The 23,211-nt window shown below is 42.5% G+C and overlaps 1 protein-coding gene and 1 pseudogene across 5 annotated transcripts in view; one reads left to right on the top strand and one right to left on the bottom strand.

Annotated features, from left to right (window-relative positions):
- Positions 1-9,403: 9,403 nt before the first annotated feature.
- LOC117147339 (carbonic anhydrase-related protein 10) overlaps positions 9,404-23,211 on the bottom strand; it is a 55,841-nt gene continuing 42,033 nt past the window's right edge. For 4 of the 5 annotated variants that reach the window (XM_033314195.1, XM_033314194.1, XM_033314196.1 and 1 more), the window contains 4 exons: positions 12,407-12,502; positions 12,072-12,293; positions 9,793-9,976; positions 9,404-9,646 (listed from right to left, as the gene is read on the bottom strand). In XM_033314195.1, coding sequence (XP_033170086.1) covers positions 9,624-9,646; positions 9,793-9,976; positions 12,072-12,293; positions 12,407-12,502 — 525 coding nt within the window. In that variant the 3' untranslated portion in view covers positions 9,404-9,623. The remainder of the gene's footprint in view (positions 9,647-9,792; positions 9,977-12,071; positions 12,294-12,406; positions 12,503-23,211) is intronic. The other variant, XR_004459834.1, reaches the window with a different exon arrangement.
- Positions 17,460-19,407, top strand: LOC117147338 (annotated as a pseudogene).

Below are 23,211 nucleotides of genomic sequence, written 5' to 3'. Positions count from 1 at the left end.
ATATTATTGAGTCGGTAAACTTCTTTGAAAATCTGAAAAAATAAACGGAACATTAAACATGATAGAATATCCATAATGCTTGGAAGACCAAACGTTTATGTGGTTAATTTGCAAACTGGAAATATGTGCAGTTGTTCCAATCCGCATCACGGAAGTCAAGGAGCACCTCCTGCCCAGCCACCCATCCCCCCTTTTCAGCGACCAACACACCGCCACTGATTAGCCGGCAACGTGACCGACCGTTAGGCGGAGGAGGGCTGAATGGGTATGGTGCAGCAGCTCGAGGCAATGACTTTTGGCCAACCCTCCTGCGAACCGAACCGTCGGCATTATTTACTGCTAGTAGTTCCCACGGGGCAGGGCCCAGAAACGGCAAACAGCGATTCCTGAGTACCGATGCCCGCCCCTGACCCGTAACCCATAGCTCGGAGTCCATAACCCGTAAACCGTAACCCGTAACCGAATCGAGCGTGGCCGAATCCGAAATCCGAATGTCCCAATGTCCGAGTGTCCGAATGTCCGAGATTTGCATATTTTGATGATACATGACTCTCTCGCTCCGCTGATGCTTCGCAACCAAAAAGTGGGCGGCGAAGTGTACGCCCCTGAATTTATGCAAAAGCGCGGGCCCAAAAAACGCGCGCGAAAATTCAAAACGCGCGGTTTTTGGTCTGCATATTTTAATTTCCTCTTTTGTTTGGCTGGCCAGCAAATTCCCCGTTACCCTGCATGCGCCCTGATTTTTTGGCCACTTCCTGCTGCAACTGCAGCTGCTGGCCGTTAACATCCGGCTTGCCAGCCAGGAGCTATCCTGGTAGCCAGGCTTTGGCTCTGATTTTGATTCTGATTCTGCGTTTGCTCCTGGTTTCGGTTCGGCTTCTGGTGCCCACCTGACTGCCACCTGCCCGCCGCCTGAGTTCGATCGGTTTGTTGATTCGCCCCTCCGCCCGCCAGTTTGCCGTTTTCATATTTCCAATTTGCCGGCCACGCGCTTGACAGCCCCGTGGAGCAAAACTGGGGTCCATTTGCTTTGTGGTTCCCAAAGGAAGTCCGTCCTGATCGAAAGTGGAAAGTGGTAGTGCGGACTAAAATGGCAATACCACAAACTAATCACCCAAGAAAAACCAAATCAGGCCTACGATAACTTGTTGCCAGTCCTAATTGCAAATTGCTCGTATGTGGTTTAGGTTTTAATTATTTTAAAATTGCCAGAGTACAAAATCAATCTCTTTCGCTTGCCCATGACGATGTCTTTTCGACTTTAAAGTATGCGGGATTTCAATTCATAAAGAAAAGATACAAAAAATTAAATAAATATTCGCTTAAAACTAGTTAAATCTTTACCAATAATGTTTTTAGCCAATTAGCGCAGAAACCATATCATATAATTTCCATATCTTTCAATATAAAACTTCGCCTTTAACACAACTCCTTGCAACAAGTTGTCCTGCCCCATAGGTAATCTGATGCAAGTGCATTCACTAGTTTGGCTGCCCCAAACATTTTTCGCCGGCCGACGACGAGTTTCGATTTGATTCTGTGGCGCTTTTTAGTATCGAAATTGAAAATGCAGCTGGGCAGGATTCGTTTGTGTTTGTTTTTTCCGGAGGGTCTCTTCCTTTAATCTCGGCCTGCTTCTTTTTTGTTTTGCATGTGTAATCCGATTGCAGGCGAGGAAAAGTGAAATGTCTGGGAACGTCATCATCAAGCGAAGAGCACCACACTGGCTTCTCCCAATTTTTGGTTTTTCTCTTGTTTTTTGTTGGTTTTTGTGTTTGCCCGTGAAATTGAAAACGGCAACCGCAAATTAGAGGGAGAAATCGAAGCGCGGGAAAATAATCGATAGGACGCCGAAATGGCCATTGAACCCGGAGGTCGGACTGGGAAAAAATCCAGCAAATCTATTAAAGCCAAGACTTGGGATCTCTAGGACTTAGGGGGCGTTTGTTTAACAAATTTGCTCGCTGCCCATTAACACGGCTGTTGCTGTCGCATCCTGGGGGCTCCAAAAAAAAAAAACTGAAACAGAAACGGGAGGAAGCAGCGCGCCAGAGCCAGGATATCCGGCATTTATGTCGTCCTCGTCGCTCTTCCGTTTTTTATGCCTTGATAAGACACCCTGATAACAGCCTCCCCGCGGACCCCGCCATCCGTACAAAAAAAAAAAAAAAACCAGAAACATATGCCAGCAAATTCAAATGGGAAATGAAAGAGATTTTTATCGTCCGGCAGCACAACGCATAAACTCGGCCAACACGAAAATCCATTTTATCATCTTATTATTATTTTTATATTTATTTATTTTCCTGCCGACCGTCTTTTGTCCAGAGCAAACTATTAAATAAAATGTTGTTTGGCCTGCTCATCGCTCTTGATTATACGCCAGAGTCCTGGGATTTCAATGGGCCCAGTTGCATACTTTTGGGGGCTCATTCTGGGATATGGATTACACAATACGATTCTGGGATTTTTCGCGGTGTAAATGCCAGTCAAACACAATTATATGGTGATCTCAAGAATATGGATACTTTCATTGTTTATTGATTCAAATTACTAATATAGAAATGAAAACATATCGAGAAGGACACAAGTACATTTTTGCAAGCTGCTGTAAACGTAAGCTCACTTACCTTATATTTATAATAAAAATCGAAAATAAATTGATTTTTGTTATATATTTTTTGGCACCTAACCAGAGTATCCAACAGTGTCCTTCTTTTTCCCTCGACATCATTTTTAATTTGTGCCCCTTATGGGGACGACAAAACAGCGTAAGTTTATTGTTGTTTGGTGGGCGTGGCGGAAATTAGTTTTTTTTAGGCAACAGCATGTGCCACGCCCCCGGATCTCCATTATCCTGCGCCTCCGTGGGCTCTTTTGTCGTTAAAGCGGCGAAAGCGAGAGGTGAAGGCTTTCGGAAATAAGTAATTGTTCTGCTGTTACAGGTAATTTCCTCCCTGGCCAAGGATTAGCCCCCGAGCAGAGACAAAAAACGGAATGCTTCTATATATACTCGTATATTTGTTGTCCTCATATACACACATATATATATACTCAGATATATATATATATATCGCTTTAGGGATGTATGTATATAATTATATATAATTTGTGGCCTGCAAATCTTTTTACACATGTCAGTATATAGCACTATATTCGAGGGATTTCAACACACAACAATGGGGCAAGCTGATTTCTGGGAGTTACATATATATGTATATCTATATATATATATATACTTTTGCTATAATATTTAGCTGTCCTTTTTTTACACTACACACTTGGTGTTCGCCTTGGTTTCGCTACTTAATTCGTTAAACATACAAAGCATTTAGTTTGGTTTTCACTATGTGATGAATATATATATCATATTCGTATTGTTTTAATTACGCTATATGTTACTATATATAGGATTATTCGGTGGAGTTTCTGCTGCTCCAAAAAAATTTACATTACTACGCCGCTAAGTGAACTATTTTTGTTGCTTCATTGTTCATTATACATACATAAATCTTACAGCGAATATGTGTGTGCTTTTCTGCTTAGTTACATTAGGATATCGTCTAGTTCGATAGCTTATCATTGTTTATTGAATGCTTGACCCAAATTAATTCTTTTCCGGCTCGTTTGTGTGTTTGTGTGTGGATGTGGGTGTACTGCTGGTTTGTTTCGGGCCCATGAGTAAACAAGAAATCAACAAAATTTGCCCAACAATCAGCGAGTTGTGAGCACAACTCGAACCAAATTTGTTTGTGCAAATTAAACAGTTTTTTCTTTCCAAATTGAAATCCAAAAATGGGCGGCTTTTCGCTGCTTTCGAAAGTCTATTATTTATTTACTTGTGAAATGGAAGCCAAACTTTTCCAAACTTTTTTTACTGACCCTTGGTCTAGACTACACAGTAGATAATATGTTGTAAGCATTATTAATAAATTAAAATGTAACTAAAATCTATGAAGATAGGGATAGCAAAAGAAAATATAAGCACTGCTCACTTTATCTCTCTTTAATCACTTTAATTATTCGAATTGTATGGACTTGAATTGCTATGGTCTGCCTTTATTAGCTTGGCATTTTGTTGCCGTGTATGCCAAATATTTGATTTGGCAATCAGGCGCAAATACAACAAATTTGCCACAGAGTGGGTGGTGGGCGGTGGTTGCTGGGCAATTGCCTTGTCCAGTTCCTGTGTCAAATGCATGTCTCACACAAACACACACACACACGTGGACAAATGCCCAAAGTGTGAAATGAAAACACGGCAGCAACCGAAACGCGTTACAAAATGTTAATTTGCAGTGACATTGGCGGGCAGTCGGCGATGCGATGGGTGGTGGGTGGATGTTGGAGGTCGGATGGCAGCGGGTGGTTGGTAATAGGGTGGTGGCATTGCGGCAGGTGCCTCACTTGACCACAAGGCAGCAGCTTTGTGCTCTACAGGCATTAACAAACAGCACCAGCAACAACAATTGCAGCAACATTTGCAATCAGTCGCCGAACGGCAGCAGCAACAACAACAACAACACCAACAGCAGTTTGATGATGACGATGACGAGCAACCGCTAACACCAACCGAGCTGCAACCAAATGACCAATGAGCCAACCACTGCCCACACACACTCACATACTCAGCCACCCACACACACATGCACATGGATGGATGGACAGAGACAGATGGACAGGCAGACAGAGAGGGAGAGATTGAGAGTCGACCATGTGTCAGGGCAAGCTTGTCGCTCGTTACGCCCCTTTGGGAAAGTAAAAAAATAGGGTATAAGCGACTGTGGAAAATCGGAAAAATTATGATGCATATAAGTAATTTTTCTAATTGAAAAGAAGTACAAGTGTACTTCGGTTTAGCCATCTACAAAGTACCATTGCATATTCCTAGGCATTTGAAGTGGAAATTGTATGTGAGTTTGTTATTAAATGGCCAACGAAAATGGTTAAGGCTTTAAGCATACAATAGGCATTCAAGATGCACCTCAAGATATTTTGATTGTTATACCATTATTATATTTTATCAAGCCCTTTCTGTTTTGCGTATGTTTAAATGAACTGCACATACAAGCCTTAAAAATGTCTAATAAACTAGATACTTTAGCTGCACCGGTTACTTGTACAGGGTATCAGTGACTGCCATCACAATTGCCAGCGATTGCAGCTGGATGTTGCTGTCGTTGGGTCAATGTTGATGCTGATAAGTAGCAAAACATGAGGTCGCCTGTAATTATGCGAGTGTTGCAAGTTAATTGCAATTGTGTGCAACTGACGGTAGCGAGATTAATTAAATTCATCCCATGCACGACACTCGCACTCGCAATTGCTGTTGCATCTGCAGTTGCTGCCGCTGTTGTTGTTGCTGCTGCTGCTGCTGCTGCCCCGCAGCAATATCGCTGCCCAGCGGCAACAACCTCCTGTTGGCTGGCATCACTCAATGCCAGGACAAGGCAATGGGGACAGTCTATCTGTTTATTTGCTTATCCAGCCCAACTTAACCCATTGATGCCCCCATCCTGACACTTACACCCACAACCACGCACAGACACTCGCAATCACACGCGCATTGTTTAAAGTTTACTAATTTCATGCATATTGCTGCTCTGGCGCATTTGTGTTTGTTAAGTGATTTATTGTCGCAAAATTGTCATTATTAAAAATTAATGATGTCATAATTAAGTGTGTTGCTGCCGTTGCTGCTGCTGCCGCTGCTGCTGCTGCTGCATGTTGCTGCTGCTGCGCTGTGCGTTTTATTGTGAAATGATTTACATGGCGTCACGGCCGAAGGGGCGAAACATTAGCTGCTCCGGACATTTTAGCAGCGCAAATTTATGAACTGCAAACAACAAATATGCTCGATTCAATTTAATTTCCATAATTTAATTAGTCTTGTGTGGACAGCAGAGATAGCCCCAAAGGGAAGTGGGGTTGGGCTGTGTTATTTAAGGTTCAAATGGTCAGGGGATTGGTTGGGCTGGGGATTGGACTGCGGATTGGGATTGCGATTGGGGTTTTGACCACCCCCTGTACTTGGGGCCATTTGCATAACTGGTAGGAAAAGTGGTTTGGCCTTGCTCATCTGCCGGTTCGGTTTCGAGTTGTTAAACACAACAACGAGATATGGTAATATGCCTCAAGGAAATCTGATCTGTCGGGAACTATCTATAGATAGATATATATCTTTTCTCATAGAATATTGTTACATCACTAGCTCACTTTCCCATTCATCGGATTGCTGCCTTAATCGTCTGACACTGCAATTTCCAATCGCTTGATGGCTGCTCATACAAATTTTGCAACACTTTACACTTTTTTTATGCTCAGCATTTCTGGGAATAGAAAAATAAAAACTGGAAATAGTAAATGGTGAAAATTGCCAATTCATGAAAATATTCCTTTTTTCTAGTTGTTATATCTACTAATGCTATGCATATGTTAATATAAGATAAAACATAAAAAATCAATTATTATGAACAAAATAATAATACCCAAGGTGTACACACATATAGCTAATTAGTAGTTTATATAAATATTTTTACAGGGCACTACATAGTCGGCACCCTAATTTGCTTGAAACTCACGCACACAGAAAAATGAATGGCTGCGAATTTGTCACTTTGTCAAATTGCAATATTTGCAGGTTCGTTCCGAATGGTTTTGCCCTCCTCTCGACTGTCATGATCGATGTTGTCTTTTATCTGAGTCCGAAATGCACACCAATGGAAACTCCATGCCACCCGCAATTTCAATGTATTAAAAATAATCACCAAAATGGCCAATAGTCGAAATGGCCAACTGCAATCGCATATAGCGCATACAGCATGTACAGCATATTCATGAAAATGAAATGATGTAAAAAGAAGTACTTCTACCCCGTACATAAATCATCCAGCCACAATTTTTGGGGTGGCGATAAAATGGTAGTTCACGCTGAATAAGAAAGATCGCAGCATGAAACGGAGTGCATACCCTGTAAATTACGTGAATTTGATTAAAAATTACTGATTTCAAAAGGCGCATTCATTTAAGAGGCTTAACTGCATGTAATCCAGAAATAAGTAAAAACTGCTACACCTGCACTTTGCATCCACTCACTCGTTTCCTGTCAATATACAAATGTGTCGGGTTAGCCCCATCTGTCCAGCTCCAGTGGTCAGCCACGCCCCCGCCTCCACGCCCACTTGTGCTGCAGTTATGCAGCATCGTGCAGAACTCACCGCAAATCAGTTTGGCCAGAGTTGCCCCGCCTCGCCCAAACCATTTGATTGATTGAAAGTCAGCCAAAGTTGGAATTAAGTTTGCTGCAAATAAACTGATGGACTGCGTAATTCCCTGGCCAGGCTAATTAGGTCACTGCACTGGCTAAGTGATGGTACATGCAAATACCATGTACATACAGGAGTGTGCGAATAATCAAAAGAAAGAAGTTGACACTTTAAAAACTAAGCTATACAAACTTGTCTTAAGACTTTTGAACTGCATTAAATAGAATTGATTTTTGTAATTGTTTTTCTACCATTTAAAAACCTTAATCAAAGACAAAGTGTTCCCAAAACATTGCAGGGTATCAGCTTGAGGCAGAAGCTGCCGCTTGATTCACTCAAATAAATTACACTTGCCATGTATTAATTTAAGTCATAATTTCCCATTGGCAAATCCCTCCATGCACAGCCAAAACAAAAAAGTACAGAATAAAATGGAAAAAAAAACAAATAACAATGCATAAACTGAAAACCAACTAAATGAAACAAAGAGCTCAACAAGTTTCAGTCGAATGCCGACGAACAAAAACAAAACTGCAAAATGTCAACTTGTGCAAATAATGCAAATGTTTATACAAATTATTATGTGATTTTGCAAAAGGGGTATTTAGAGCTAGCCAGCAATACTAAAGCAAAAAACACACAAAAGTTGTACGGCTTTGGCCAGTTTTCGGCCACGCGGCGTATACGTAATCATTTTCCTTTCGGCCATTAAAAAGTTGATTTTTATACTGGATACTGGCCGAAAAACCCAAACGAAGCGAGAGACAGCCAGCACTTTCGTATTTAAACGTGATTTTAAATAACCGCAACAGATTTTGTGGTTTCATGTTGCATTTGCCGTTCGATAAGCGACAGCCCGACATTCCCGGGTGGTTTTTGGATGGTGCACGGTGGGGGCAGGGTGATGCAGGTTGGCATCTGGGTGCTCGAGGATGATGCAGGATGCCGGGTGAGTTGGCTCGATAAGGTCCCCGGTTACACAAGCCGGTGGGGAACCGGCGGAACAGTGAATGCTCTGCGGTCAAGTGCATTTAAAATGCAAAATGCACGCGTTTGTGGCGACACTGCAACGTTGGTGGTGCCTCCACTTCGGAATTACGTATTAAAAATGCCCAAAATCATAATTTTAAAATTGCAATTAAATGTGCAAGTAAAGTCCTCAATGGATGTCTGCATTGCCCCGTGGGACCCTTTTTAAGCCCATAAAATTGGCCAATATATTAGTAGTTTGTCACGTTTTACTGATCGAATTTGAAAACAAATACGTATGAATTTAGACACTGAAATAATAAGCTGAAGCATTAAGTTAATGTAAAAAAAAGGCAAAGGTAAATAATTATATTTTTCAATAATCAAAAATATGTTATTAAAGTACAGGATTAAATCTTAAAATATGAACCGCAAATTGTGAAAATGTCAGACTATAAAAATTAATAGCATTGTGGTAGTTTTTTTTCGCATTGATGTACTCTCGCTCATAAAGATTAACACTTGATTATTGTTAATGTTATTATGTTAATGTTAATGTTATATTATTGTATATATTATTATATATATTGTGGTAGTTTTTTTTCGCATTGATGTACTCTCGCTCATAAAGATTAACACTTGATTATTGTTAATGTTATTACCTAATGTCCACAAACACACACGCACACACACAAAGTCCGCTCTATACACATTTAGGGGGCATAAACAGACTGTTTTCATACATCCAACGGTATGGGTATGGATTTAGGGTCTGTTCTTTGGGTGGGTTTTGCATAATGCCTGCCATAACACTTTGCCAACTATCGATACTCGTATTTTGTATGCTGTATATATTATTTTGATCTTTTCACGTTGTCCGGCCTAACTTAAAATATACAATAGTATTTGGTTTTATGGATTACGTTAATGGTTATGTCGGTAATTATGATTACTAGTCATCGCTGTTTTTTGTTTTTAATCGTTATTGTACTTACGCTATGCACACACAAAAAAAAGTAACCTCTGACTGCAATCAAGGTCTGATTGATTTTCGTTTCGGGGGAGACAAAAAAAATGCACATTTAATGCTAATTATCGTAATCGTAATCGCTATCCATATTAATCCTTTGCCTATTTATATTTATAGATGTGTGTAATTCCAATCGCCATTTTTTTTGACCTCTGCTGCACTGATTCCTTTGTGATCCTCTACCCCAGTCCTTGTCCCTTCCCTCTTCCATCTGAATCCTTCCGGTCCGTGTCCTTTTCCCTCGGCATCGCCTTGTTTATATGTATGTTTAGTGGAAGCTCCTGTTGCACGCCGCTCGCTACTTACGTCATACGCTTACGCTTACGATACGTTACGTTACGCCATCACGTCGCTGACTTCTAGTTCTGTTTCCAACTGGTCGCTGCAAAAGATATAGTAAATTGATAAGGTAAAGGATTGTAAAATTTTAAAAACACTAAAACGAAAGTGGAGATTTATCCTATGAAAAGCTGATTTGGCAGTGTTTTGTTGTGCAGACAATATGCTCTTTAGTATCTATTCCATTACCTTTATAGTAGACCTCGCGGTACATGGTGGGGCAGGCGGCCTTGCCGTTCGACTTCGTCGCCTTGAAATCAATATTTGTGCGAATAGGCCGGTGCAGGAGCGGCTGGGGTGGCCGGTAATTGTTGCCCAGGGGCGCTTTCGGGTGGTCTGGGCTGCCCTGCATCAGGCGACGCAGGGCGTGCAACTGTAAGGAAATAAATGAAATCTTATCAATGGCTACATCAATTACTTCAATCAAATTTACTTTCCCAACCGTACAGAATAAATACAAAACTTAATTAACTGAACCTTCTTAAGCTGCTTAAAACGCTTAAAAAAATTACTGCCAACATTGCGTATGAGTAATGACTGAAAAATAAGTTTTCATCAGCATCGAGACACGGAAGTAGATCAACAATGGCTCGACAATAAGCCAAACAGCCGATGGAGATAAGCCGGAGAGCCCATCGAACCGATTTTAACCGTCTGTCGAGCGTTTAACGTGCATAATTATAAACTTTTGCCCACACACAACATCATCGATCCGCACTTTGGCAAAAAAAAAAACAAGCTTGACACAAATTGCTAATCCTAAAAATAAGCGCTTGCTGAACAAAAAACTGCAAAAAGGAAACACTAAGGACCCACACATACATAGAGGGAAAGAGAGAGAGAAAAGCATCGATGAGACGACAGGAGCAACAACAACAACAACATCAACAACAACCACGACAACGAGTCAATAACACTTAATCTACTCAATCTGTTTATCAATTGACTTCCGTCAAAATCGCTTTTCACGACAACGTGGCCGGGTTGATATTGATTGAGGAGAGCGCGGGCTGCCGACGGTTAAGGGTTCCGATTCGCCCCCCCAGTGCCCGTTCAAGTGTGAATTAAGTTGGGTATACGTGTATGCGCGCGTATGTGTGCCTGTGTGTGTGTGAAAGTCCCGAAAGTATGCAACACTAAATGGCACTCACGGATTAAAGCCCGTTTCCGGTTGGATTGTATTGTGGTTTTAAACTGAAGGGGATTTCCTATAAACATGGAGTTATGGCCAAAAACATATGAAATACCGAACATAACTTTAGTACCTTTTTCTCTAATCTTTTTGAAATTAGTAGTATGAACAACTACTGACTGTGACTTTCCAGCGATCTGTGACTCGGCTTAACCCTTTGGACGCTAACGTTTCCCTTTCCGCCTGTGACAGAGAGCGCACGTTAATGGGTTAATTGCAATTTCTGCTCATGTCTCGCAGCTTCCTGTGCTTGCAGCTACACCCTCCCCCCTCGCCAGGCCACTCTTCTCACCGGTGTTACTTTAATTTGGTAAATTATGTTTTGCCAGCAAGGTGCTGTCTTCTGCTCTCTCTTTCTGCCACACCCTTGCCATCTCTTTCTTCGCGTGCGAGTGTGTGAGTGTGTGAGATTGTGAGTGTGCGGTGCAGCCAGTAAATTACGTTGCTGGGAGACTCGTGGACCGGAGTCCTCCATGGCTGCCACAAGTTGTAATCATGTGCCCATGGGTGCCATTGAGCTTGTTGAAGTTTTTATGAGTCTGCCTGCTGCAGTCGCATGTGCATGTGTGTGTGGGAGTGTGTGTGTGAGTTCTCGTGAGTGTTGGTGTCTCTCTGCCTCTCTTTCCTGCCCGCCCTGTTTACATTGTTTACACGTATGCCGCTGGCCACCATTCAACCGCTCCAGAAAACCACTCATCCCCCGCCACCCATCGCCCACCGCTGGCGTCTTTATTACAGCGCTGCACTTAATAAACATTTGTGTTAAATTTTTTCTCCCTCTGTTTTCAACTGAACGCGTGTGTGTGTGTACAGCTCGCTTTTCGCTGGTCGCCATTCCTTTGAGTTATGGACGCTATCCACTTTGTTGCTCCTCCAGCAGCTGAAGCACCAGCAGCAGCAACTCAATTTAAAACTTAAATGAAATTAGCTAATAAAACAGAAGAAGCCGGCGACCAGCGGACATCGTAGTACTGTATACTAATTAACAAACATTAAGGTGCTCATCGCTCAAAATGATTTTTTTTTATTTGGGGGGAACGGAGATTGGGCAAAATGGTGGAGCGACCAGAGCAACTTGATGAATTCGTTTGGAAAAAAATTATTCTCTTGACTTATTCACTTTGCGCTGGCAATTGTTGCTGACTGGGGTGAGCTTTATGTGGGTATTCTATTATTAAACAATTTTCATAAAACAGAAAACTTGCAAAAGTATTGTTTTTTAAGGTACTTTACTTATCTAATATATTTTAAGTGGTAAATGTGATTTGGAACATACCTGTTGCTTTGTGATGTAGATGGGCTTGTTGAGCACCACCCAGGTGACTGTTTCGTGGCAGGCAGGTGCCGTTGTGGATCCATCGTAGGTCATATAGTGATCCGTGTCCGGGAGCAGTCCGCGGATGGAGAGACGCTTTACAAATGCCTCATCGCCGCCATAGCGAATGCGCTCCAGCTGATCGGTGAGCATGCGCAGCTCCGCATTCGAGAGATCTCCAAGCTAAAGAATACAATATAATTGGAAGATCATTCAGATGCATTGTCCATAAGCTAGGTAGTTTATATCTAAAGAGGATTGCTCATCATTTTTGAGCACCTTGGGGAATAACTCACTTGCAGCAGAATGGAGACGCCCACGATGCCCTGGGCGCGATTGAGGGCATCTGAGAAATTTGCATACAGCTGGGAATTGTAGCCGAATATTTGTATCTGGAAACACAGAGAAGAAATGAAGAGTCAGCAAGAGAGATGCGAGTATGTGTATGGAGATGGAGACATAGGGAGATTTGGTTAAGGACTAGGGAACTCTTCTACTTTCTTTCCTTTTGGGTTGTCGCTTCTGTCTCCATTCTTTATTTCTTGTGTGTTGTGTGGCCAAAACTTTATTGTTGCTCAATTTAAGCCCAAATGCATACAGGGGCGGTGACGGCCAACACACAACAGGGGGGCGTGGCGTGGGTCAACGAAAGCTTTCGCCTTGTTTCGCATAAATTGCCCCAAAATAATCCCAACTATCAACAAAATGCACACAAATACAAACACAAACACTAGAACACGTGGGCAAAAACACACACACATACACATACGCACACAAAGCAACAAAAACAGCAAATATTTTGCTTTCAGCCAAGACACCAAAAGGGCCAAGATTTTTCCTTACCACCCACCATGACACATACACATATACATACACATACAGCCTCATGTGCATTTGCACTTTTGTTTCATTTCGGCAACAAAACGCCTACAGTTGAAGAAGAAGTAGAAAGGGGTAAGCAGGAGTCGACACCACAAAATGAATGCTAAGCAAATGGTTAAAGCGAGGGTTGCTCGATGTATATTGAAAGTTCGGCAAAATAAGTTACTAGCGATTAAAAACTTTCTCATAAAGTGTGCAGTTAAAATTGCTTCCAAAAAACAGAAAAGACTCTTATATTTCGTTTTAAATTTCTAGAGACATTATAAAATTGTACTCCATTTTTTTTAAATGTTTCTAAATAGCATGCATAACATAATCATTGCACTTTAAAATTTATTAGGCAATCTTTCGCACTAAAAATTCCTTTGAGTTTACTTTTCAGGCATCCTCTGCTATTTTTTGTGAGCTTGTGTAACATGTATACATGGATTTTCGGGGGGATTTGGGTCTGGGATATATTTGTTTCTCGGCCTGAATGTATGTGTGTGTGTCCGTGTGTGAGAGAGAGTTCCGTGTGTGTGTGCGTTGGTAAATGGCATAGGTGTGAGTGCATGCGCTGGCTGACCAGACCAGACGCACCGAGCGGAAGGAAATGCTGCAGACAATAGTGAAAATAATAATAATAATAGCAGAGAGCACACACTGATGGCCAGTGGGCGTGGCCGTAGGCGCTGGGTAGTTAATAGTAGTAGTCCTGCCAGCTGAACTCCGTTCGCCCCCCTTCCCACAGGACTCCCCACATGCCCTGTGCCGACTTTTAACTCTTCTTATTCCCTGGGAATTGCACGGACCAAAAGGAGAATGAATCGCTGGAAGGAGCAGGGAACAGAACAGGACGAATTGAAGGGCGGCGTTGGGGCGACGAGGCGTGCATTTAAATATTAAAAAACTACATGCTGCAATTTTAATGTGTGCCCAGCAAGGCAAATAAAAATTAAATTAAATTAAAATTTCCCAAAGTTCCTTCTCCCGAGTGTTTGGTGAAGTTGCAATTGCAGGAGCAGCGGAAACTGGGCGGCATGGGGGTGGCAAAAATGGCAACTAATGCAAATAGAACTGAAGTTTCTATCAAAACGAGGAGAACTCGACTGCAAACAGTGCGTTTCGCAAGTACACATCCACTTTCAAAGTGCTATATATATTAATATGGCTACACTATATAGTATATTTCATGCCCGAATGTATAGATCCGTTTCGTTTTTGGCAAATATTTGATGGTAAAGAAATCAGCAAAAACTCTTCACTTGCGAAACGCACTGTCCCTGCATGGGAATGTTCATATACTTAAGTATATTTGGTGCAGCAAATGAAAATTTGACGAGACCATGGCAAACTGAAGATGGGAAAGTCCTTGTGGCACCACCCTCTCATTTTCAACTTGAGCAGTGGCCACAGTCCGAGCAGAAGCTATACTCATTCGCACAAAAAAAGCTTCCTGCTCAGACACCCAAAATATGGGCAGATCCTGGGCGTTAACTGCATGAGAAAACCGAACAACTAAATAAGCCAGCAGCTTTGCCACTTGAACGCCAGATGGCACACTTTTGGTTGGTAATTAAAAATTTAACATAAAAAACTAGTTACCAAACTATAGTTTGTTGCTGCAGACGATTTAAGCTGCACCATCTTAGAATAAACAAATATTTAATAATGTATATGTGAGAAATAAAATCACATCAAATATCAATTCAAATAAACGCCTTCTTTGATTTGATTTTGGTTTGTTTAAAGCTAAACAGGCTTTTAACTGTTGACTTTTATCCTCCCTTAATCGGCCTCGAAATACGATTAGCTAATTGAATAAAACGTAACCTGTAAATAGACTGAGCCTGGGGGTTACCCACACTGTCGACCCAATTAAATCTTCAGTTTTATAAATAGTCTTTAAATCACATTAAAATCTTTCTGACCAAAACAAATAAATCGCATTTCGTAATGCGTAAGCCCCGACCCTTACCCGTCTCCATTTCCAATGCCTTCACACCTTCGGCCTAATATCTATGAAATTGAATCATAAAGGCAATGAATTACCCCATCTATTCCTTTTTGTGTGCTCAGTGGCAACAATGGGGCTGGTTGGGGCTGAGGCAAAATTATACAATATTTGACCGCAAACTAAAATGTTATATTTCCGTTTCATTAAACAGTCAAAGCCTGTGGCAAAGCAAATAAATACGAGCAGTGTGTCTGGACAGCAACAACAAATACGATACATGCGGATAAAGACAACCAGCAACAAAAATGGCAATAGCAACAACAACAGCAACAAGGGCAAATAGTGTAAGTACCAGCAAATAGCCGGACAAGCCGGCCAAAACGCAAAGAGCCAAAAGCCTAAGCGGTGTTGGGGGATGCCCCTTTCCCACTACTATTTGTTTGAACAAAGCCAGCTCCTCTGGCATATTTCTTGGCCAGCACATGCACATACATACAAACACACACACACACACACGCAGGCAGAAAAGCTGGCCAACACACACACATACAGGAATACCCACACGCAGAGCAAAGGCAACTTAATCAGATCAATTACACATGTTTTCACTGCATGGATTGCACAGAGCAGAGAGCCCCAGACTCAGAGTCAGGCCTAGTCGGTAGTCCTGTGTCGTCCTGTAGTCCTTGCTGTAACCCGCTGCCCACTTTAACCCCACAGCAGGAGCAGGAGTCAAAGCGACCAGCGCGACGCCAGCTGCTGAAACTTTGCCTGGCCAGCACAGTGGGTCCTTCTGCCTCATAAACCCCATCACACAGCCCCATCTGCAGTCAATAAGCTGGCCCGCACAGTGGGGTGAATCGCAAAAATATTCGCCCACTACTCTATATTTGGTCCCAGGAAATCGAACGTCCTTTCAATAAATTGTAGTATGTTCTCAACTATATCGATTTCTTTGATTTGCAGAGTAAAAGTTTCCAAGTTATCCTTATTTAAAATTTAATAATTCGTATTAAATTGAAAAAAAAACCAATCGAGTAGTTAGAGCTTAAACTCAAAATCGATGGCTATGATTTCTATCTTTAGTACTAGTAGCTATAACCTTTCTATAAAAATACCAATACCCCACTGTGCATAAATATTTTCCCTAGCAGAGGTAGCAGTGGGCTTATTGGTTTGGCTGGGGGATGTTGATGTAGCTGCGGGGTGGAGATGGATATGGAAGGACTCAGGACGAGGTGGAGCAACATTCTTGGCCCTTCAGCCGCTTGACTTGGCTTTCGTGCTGCACTGACCGGGCACGATAATATTGGCCATGGCCAACAGAAGCAGAAGCAGAGGCTTGGTGGTTTAGGCCGAGAACATGGCCTCATGTCAACACTTTGCCGCCTATGTATGGTCTGCCCCATCCTCCTTTTGCTCTGTGTCAGTTTTCTAGACAAATGAAGCAAATTAGCTTAACAACGCACTGGGGACATTGTCAAACACGCACACCAACGGCCAAAAACAGAGGAGAGCCGAGGAAGAAACCGATTTACCGGACCTACATCGCTCCATTTCTGGCCGCAGTTTGTCATGGTTGTCTGGAAACCCCTTCCTGAAGCACTTTTCCGATGCACTTGTAGCACTTTCGGCTAATTATGCCCTGCACTAGGGCAAAACATAAAGAAGAGCAACTGGAAAACATGGAAATGAGCAGACCAACGCGATTTGCTGGCGTTGAAAACGCGACCAAATGGAAATGCTGAGAGTGCAAAGCTGGTCCAGCAGGATATGAAGGCAACTTGAGATGGCGACTGCAGTGAAATCAGTACCATAATGATCTTAAAACTAAAAGTAAGCAAAGAATTGTATCCAATATGAAAATCCTTACAATAAATCTCATTCTTGTAATCAGACTTTATTCAGCTTTTTCGTCCAAGCACTATTGTTTTCTTTCTGAATTTCTGTCAGCAAATGATCAGTTTTTCGGCCATAACTTTAAAAATAATCGCATGAATATTGAATGACATATCTCGCTGAGCTCGTATTTAAATTCCCAGTCGAACTGTATCCACTAATGGAAATTCTATTTTTTGGCCATTTTTTGCAAATTTTGATGATGTTACCCCTTACAAAAAATGCAAAAATTTACCCAAAAATAAATTTTTCTAAATTCTTTAAAAAGTGATAGGGATCGTTAGCACTGGTAATTAGCTGCTCAAAACAGTTATTCTTTCTTCTTTATCAGCATTTTTAGCCAAGTTAATGGTGGGAACCCCTCGAAAATAAATACGCATTTTATAAATAATTAAGGTAATTAAGGTTTAGGGGCGGTAAATGAAGTAGTAATTGTTCAAAGGATAACGCTTTAATTCGATTTCGTACGCAGATTGTAAAGAAAGAGTAGTCGACTGAAATTCTAAAAAATTCACATCTAAGGAACATTTTGACCTGCCATATGTGAACTGTCAAAACAATACTTCTTTATTGAGACGTTACAAAGTGAGCTAGTAAGAAATCGTAGCTGTCACAGAAAAAAACCTGTCTACATTTTTTGATTCTTGATGGCCAGTTATCCAGCGCGTCTGAAGAAGGTCTGATCGTGACAGCGCCACTGTGGTTCAAAGCACTCATTAAGATCCTGCGTCTATTCGTGCGAAAGAAGCTGCGCGAGCAAGTGTTCACTGTATCGGTGCATCAATTGGCGCTGCACGTGCCGCACAAGACGCTGCCCCTTCACTTTGGTGGCACGCTGGAGGTCGATCACGACACATCGTTGCTCAGCTGCCGCCAATCGATGATGAATCGTGAGGACAAGCTGCTGGCCAATATCATGGATGTGAGCGATGAATCCGGATCCAGTTCAGAAACTGGATCAGAAATTGCGTCCAACAATCAAAAAACCAGGATAATCAGCGCCGTCCACCAGTTGGGCTATAATAATACCGCGGACAACAACAGTACCATCACGTACGCCACCACAGCTGCTGGAGCAGCTAACGGCGCCACCACCAATGGGGGCAGAGATTTTTTGATCCCGCCCAGCAGCTCCTCATCCGACATAAGTATCGATGATAGTCTCGATGGTCAGGAGGGCGATTCCAAGTCCATTCATCAGATTGTCCAGATGATAAAGCAGGGCGGACTCGGTGGTCTGATTGAGGAGTACGCGGTCATTCGGAATAGGCCGCCCGAGGGCACCTTCTGGCATTCGAGGTAGGTCAAATGAAATCTTCATTCTAGAGCACTGATAATTAACGTTCCTATATTCTCGCAGAATGCATGCCAATCTGACCAAGAATCGCTTCGCAGACGTCCTCTGCTACGATCAAAATCGAGTGGTTCTGACACACGAAGACGGCGACGAGGCGTCGGATTACATAAATGCGAACTTCGTCGATGGCTACAAAGAAAATAGTGCCTATATAACAACTCAAGGTAAGCGATGATGACACACTTAATCATATGCATAAACTATATGCTAATGGAGTTAACTCCGCCAGGTCCACTACCAAACACATGCAAGGACTTTTGGCGCATGATCTGGGAACAACATTGTTTACTTATAGTGATGACGATGCGCGTGGTGGAGCGCGGATGTGTGAAATGCGCCCAGTACTGGGAGCCGACTGAAGAAGGCTCCTTAGAGTTTGGCGACTACCATGTGCGAACAATTAGCGTTGAGTGCAACGAGGGCTACATGGTTACCTCGTTAGAATTGAGAAACATAAAGGTGAAGCTCTCTTTATAGTACACCGATAGCGAATATTATTAGAATCACTTTGTCATTTCGCCAACAGACAGACGAAGTTCGCAATGTCTCACACTGGCAGTTCACCAGCTGGCCGGACTATGGCATTCCCAGCTCGGCCATGACCATGCTGAACTTCGTGCAGAAGGTGCGTGAGAAGCAGGCGCAGGTCCTCGAAGGACTGGCCGACACCTGGGCGGGTCATCCCCTTGGACCGCCCATTGTGGTGCACTGCAGTGCAGGCATTGGACGCTCAGGTGAGTCGCCAACATTGTAGACAATCCACGCCAGATTGACTGACTACCAAAAACTCTACATAGGTACATTCATCACCCTGGCCACTTGCATATCGCGCCTGGAGGACGTGGGCACGGTGGACATACGTGGAACCGTTGAAAAGATCCGCTCGCAGCGAGCCCACTGTCTTCAGATGCCCGAACAGTACGTGTTCTGTCACCTGGCCCTCATCGAATACGCATATTCGCGTGGAATGCTAAAGCCGGCCGATCTGGCTGGCTTCGATCAGCATGAACCGGACTCGGAGCAGGCTAATACTAACAACACAGTCCTTGGACCGGAAAACGGAAGAGGAAACAACTTGTATACAGAATAATCGAATTAGGCTAATACTACCAACACAGTCCTTGGCTAGTTAGTTATCACGAAAATTCCGTTTGTAAATATCAAGTTTTTGGCAAAAGCCGTTCTTTCGAATTTCGGTCATCAAATAAATAATCAGTTTTGTTGCAACAACTTTAAAAATAATTGGCTGAATATGGAATGTTATACCTCGTTGAGTTCGTAATTAAATTTCCAATCAAACTGTGTTCAAAAATGCAAATTCTATTTTTTCGCCATTTTTTCCCAATTTTGATGATGTTACCCCTTACAAAAAATGCAAAAATTGACGCAAAAATAATTTTTTCTAAATTCTTTAAAAAGTGATAGGGATAGTTTGCAATGGTAATTAGCTGCTCAAAACAGTTATTCTTTATTCTTTAAGATCATTTTTACCCAAGTTATGAAAAAAATTCCATTCGTAAATATCTAGTTTTACGCATTACCAAATTTCCATCATCAAATAATCCGTTTTTTGGCTTAAAAAATAATATTACAATTCTGGAATGCCATACCTTGTCGAGCTCGTAATTGAATTTTCAAACAAACTGCGTTCGAAAATGCAAACTTAAATTTTTTGTAATTTTTTTCAAATTTTGATGATGTTACAAAAAATGGTAAAATTGGCCCAAGAATTAATTTTCTTAAAATTAGCTGCAAAAAGCTGTCATTCTTTTGCTGGGCGAGTGCATGTTATGGTTAAATAATCGCAACATCGAATGTCGTACCAAAATATAAAACGAGCTTTTATCAACCGCCATGTAAGTAACTTATAGTTGAGCCAGCTAGACACGGAAGCCACTTGCGAAATTCTCTCAGCCAGCCGCTTTAAACACCGTCTGGGCACCTGACTTACCCGGCATCATAATCCAATCAAGAACTTCACCGAACTCATTACCCGCCCGCTGAAAATCCACTCAGTCCCCATTAACGACTTAGTAGCGTTTTAAAAGGTGGAAAAAACGTGCTTTAATCGCTGCCTGCTTGCTGGTTTGGTTATACCTTAAACGGATTTTCCAAAAGGGGTTGTACTACGACATTTTCCGGGGGCGGACGGGGCTGTGGCTGCGAGAGAGGGGGGGGGGGGGGGGCTGCTAAAATTACAGCACGACCTCATTAGCAGCAAATATTTTGGCGTTCGTTCGTGCTCAGTCACTCAGGCACACAGATAGAGATACAGATACATTTGTATATTTAAGTACTTCATGGTTAGCGCGTAAATTAATGCTTAAGCCATTGCCGGTTTTGTTGGTCGTTTGGGTTGTGTTGCCCGTGGTTTCCAACCGCAGTCAGGGGTCAGTGGGGGGTTAAGAGGACTGGCTCCAAGCTGACCATAACGAAGGGGGTTAAGTGGGTTAAGGGGGACGAATCACAATCCATTAGATCGCCTACCGATGGGCACGTGTCTGCCGGATGGCAAATCGCACGCAGTGTGCGGTAAAAATCTGCTGCCAAATCACGACGCAAATTATCTACACCCCTGGCGATAGTTTTGTTGCCTCACGCGGCCATCGCTAAATCACAACCACCGCGTGCCGAAAACCGAAAACCCCTGGTGATTAAATTTTAGCCACAAGACAAGTGCTAAATTACCGCGGCCCAAAACAAATCAAAATCAGGCAACTGTGCATTGCAAATAGAAATAACGCATATCTGGTTCCGACTTTCGGAAAAGCCCCCAACCACCGCCGGAAAACTACACCACCCACCCCCCTGCTGCCATTCCGTTGGGCACACCTTTCAGGTGTATGCCACTGGCATCCAATGACAACAGGCTACCGAAATCCAAGACACGGCTGCAATCTTGTGCGGATTTCATGGGGATTAATTAAAATTGCCAATTACGAATTCATTAAGGCAGATCAAATTCCGAGGCGGGGCCCATTAAGGCGGCTTTCGTTACGGCCGGAAAATGCCTTACATTGGCCGGAGACTGCCGGCTTCCGGGGAACTGGGAAACGGGATCCCTTGGCTGCTTGGCCATATTTCGGCGATGATTTAATTGAGCAACATTGCAACATGGTTTATATACTCGGACATGGCTCTGGAATTATTCGAGAGCGATTATTAGGAGCCATTTCGGGCTGCATCAACAAATTTTTAAGCTAAAAAATCTCACTAAGCCAGAATTGATTGCTGATAGTTTATTTTAAGATTTCTTTTTCTGTTTATTGTCAGGCCCTTTTAAAACACTTTCAAGTGCCTTCTAGTTTGCTTTTCAATCTCCCATTTCAGTTTGCCAATTGTTTGTCACTTTGGGCCTAAATCAAGCTGACAGACAGGCAGACTGCGTTTTAATCACCCGATTGTTTACACGAGAGAACAATTTGTGGGCTGTTGTCGAATTCTCGAGGCGTCCCGAGGCGGGGAAATTAGAGTCTGCGATTCCTTGGCAGTCGAAGTAATTTAAGCGAAATACAGGGCGTACTTTGTCAATCGCAAAAGAGGAACAACTTCTGCCCCGTGGCGGAATTCAAATTAATTCACACTGGCATTGGTAGTCGTTGACAGTTGGTAGTCGGAGTCAAAAGTCGGCCGTGAGGGGTTAAAGGTTGTTACCAACTGCTGACATGCAACAGATTTATAACGTTATTTGCGTGTCGTCTGCAGTCGACGGTCTGCAGTTTGATGTGGCAGCTGCGGCTCACTTTTTGATTGCCTAGCAGCGAAAAGGAAAATCTGCTGGAAAATCGGGCGGAAAAGCAGACAAAAGCGCCGCACGACCGAAACGGCAAATGGAAATGGAAATGGGACAGCAAAAATGAAAATGAAAACTGTGTCGCATATCACTCAGGAAATCGCAACTCAACCCAACGCGACTCAACTGCTCTCGTCTCGTCTCAACTCAACTTAAGTCAAGTCAAGTGGCCAAGGATCAGACAGACGCACGACAGGATTAACCCTCGGGAGCGGAGGACTCTTTGCCAGCAGAGAGGTTCTTAAAAAAGCGGCAAGGAGTGTTCGTGATTTCGGGAGACCTAATACTTACAACCTATAGCCATTATTAACTCTTTTCTTTTATTGCCGCGATATTTGCTTCTAGCATATGCAATTGCTGTTTCTCACCTTCAATGGAAATCAATGATATCATAGCTAGTTATAAATTTGATGAAGCCATTGCGAAAGTAAACAAAGTGGTTGGGCTAATAAATCGCTCGATGTAGTTCCCCACCATCTAAGGTCAAATAAAAGTGATGGGTTCATTAACCATAGACAATAACTAATTTGTAACAGCAACAGCTGGTCCGCCAGAAGAAATGTGTTTTAATTAATGAACATCTGGCCAGTGAAATTTGTCAGAGATTACGGATTCCATGCACATACTCCAGAAGTCATTGATTCAATGGGACAACACTACCACTTTGTTATAAATCTGGGGCAATAAATAACCAGCTAAGAACCGGCTGAAGACGGCGGTTGCAAACAGAAAGCCTTTGTTGAAAGTCGTGGGTATTTACATATTTTTAATAACGTACTCGCAAATCAAGTGAAGCGAGCCTGTGTGTGAACTTGACATCAAAATGAACAAAACACGGTCTCCGCGAGGTTAAATCATATTTGACAAACAGCAAACAAGGGGGCGAGAGCACGCATGTGTATATTCCAGAAAATGCAGGGAGGGGGCAAAGTGTGTGGGAAAAGTCAGGCAGAGCTGGGGCTCAAAGCGCAGACAAGGTGTCTGCGAGTCGCAACAACGCCTGCCATGTGACACATAAATATGTCCCTCCTGCTTCCCCAAAATCAATGTACAAATAAAACAATACAAAATCATCAGCCATCAGGAGCAGGCTGTGAAAAGCCAGGAGAAACGCGCTCATGCAAATCATTCACTCTCGTTAACTTTGAAATATTTCACTGTTTTCGCCATGTCCTCAATACGTTTTCGATGATCATATATATTACCATATCTATTAAGCATCGATTTTTAATAC

Source organism: Drosophila mauritiana, chromosome X, assembly GCF_004382145.1.
Source record: "Drosophila mauritiana strain mau12 chromosome X, ASM438214v1, whole genome shotgun sequence".
In the NCBI taxonomy this organism is placed as follows: domain Eukaryota; kingdom Metazoa; phylum Arthropoda; class Insecta; order Diptera; family Drosophilidae; genus Drosophila; species Drosophila mauritiana.
Note: the sequence above shows the minus strand (reverse complement) of the source record. Positions and strands in the feature narration are given on the sequence as shown.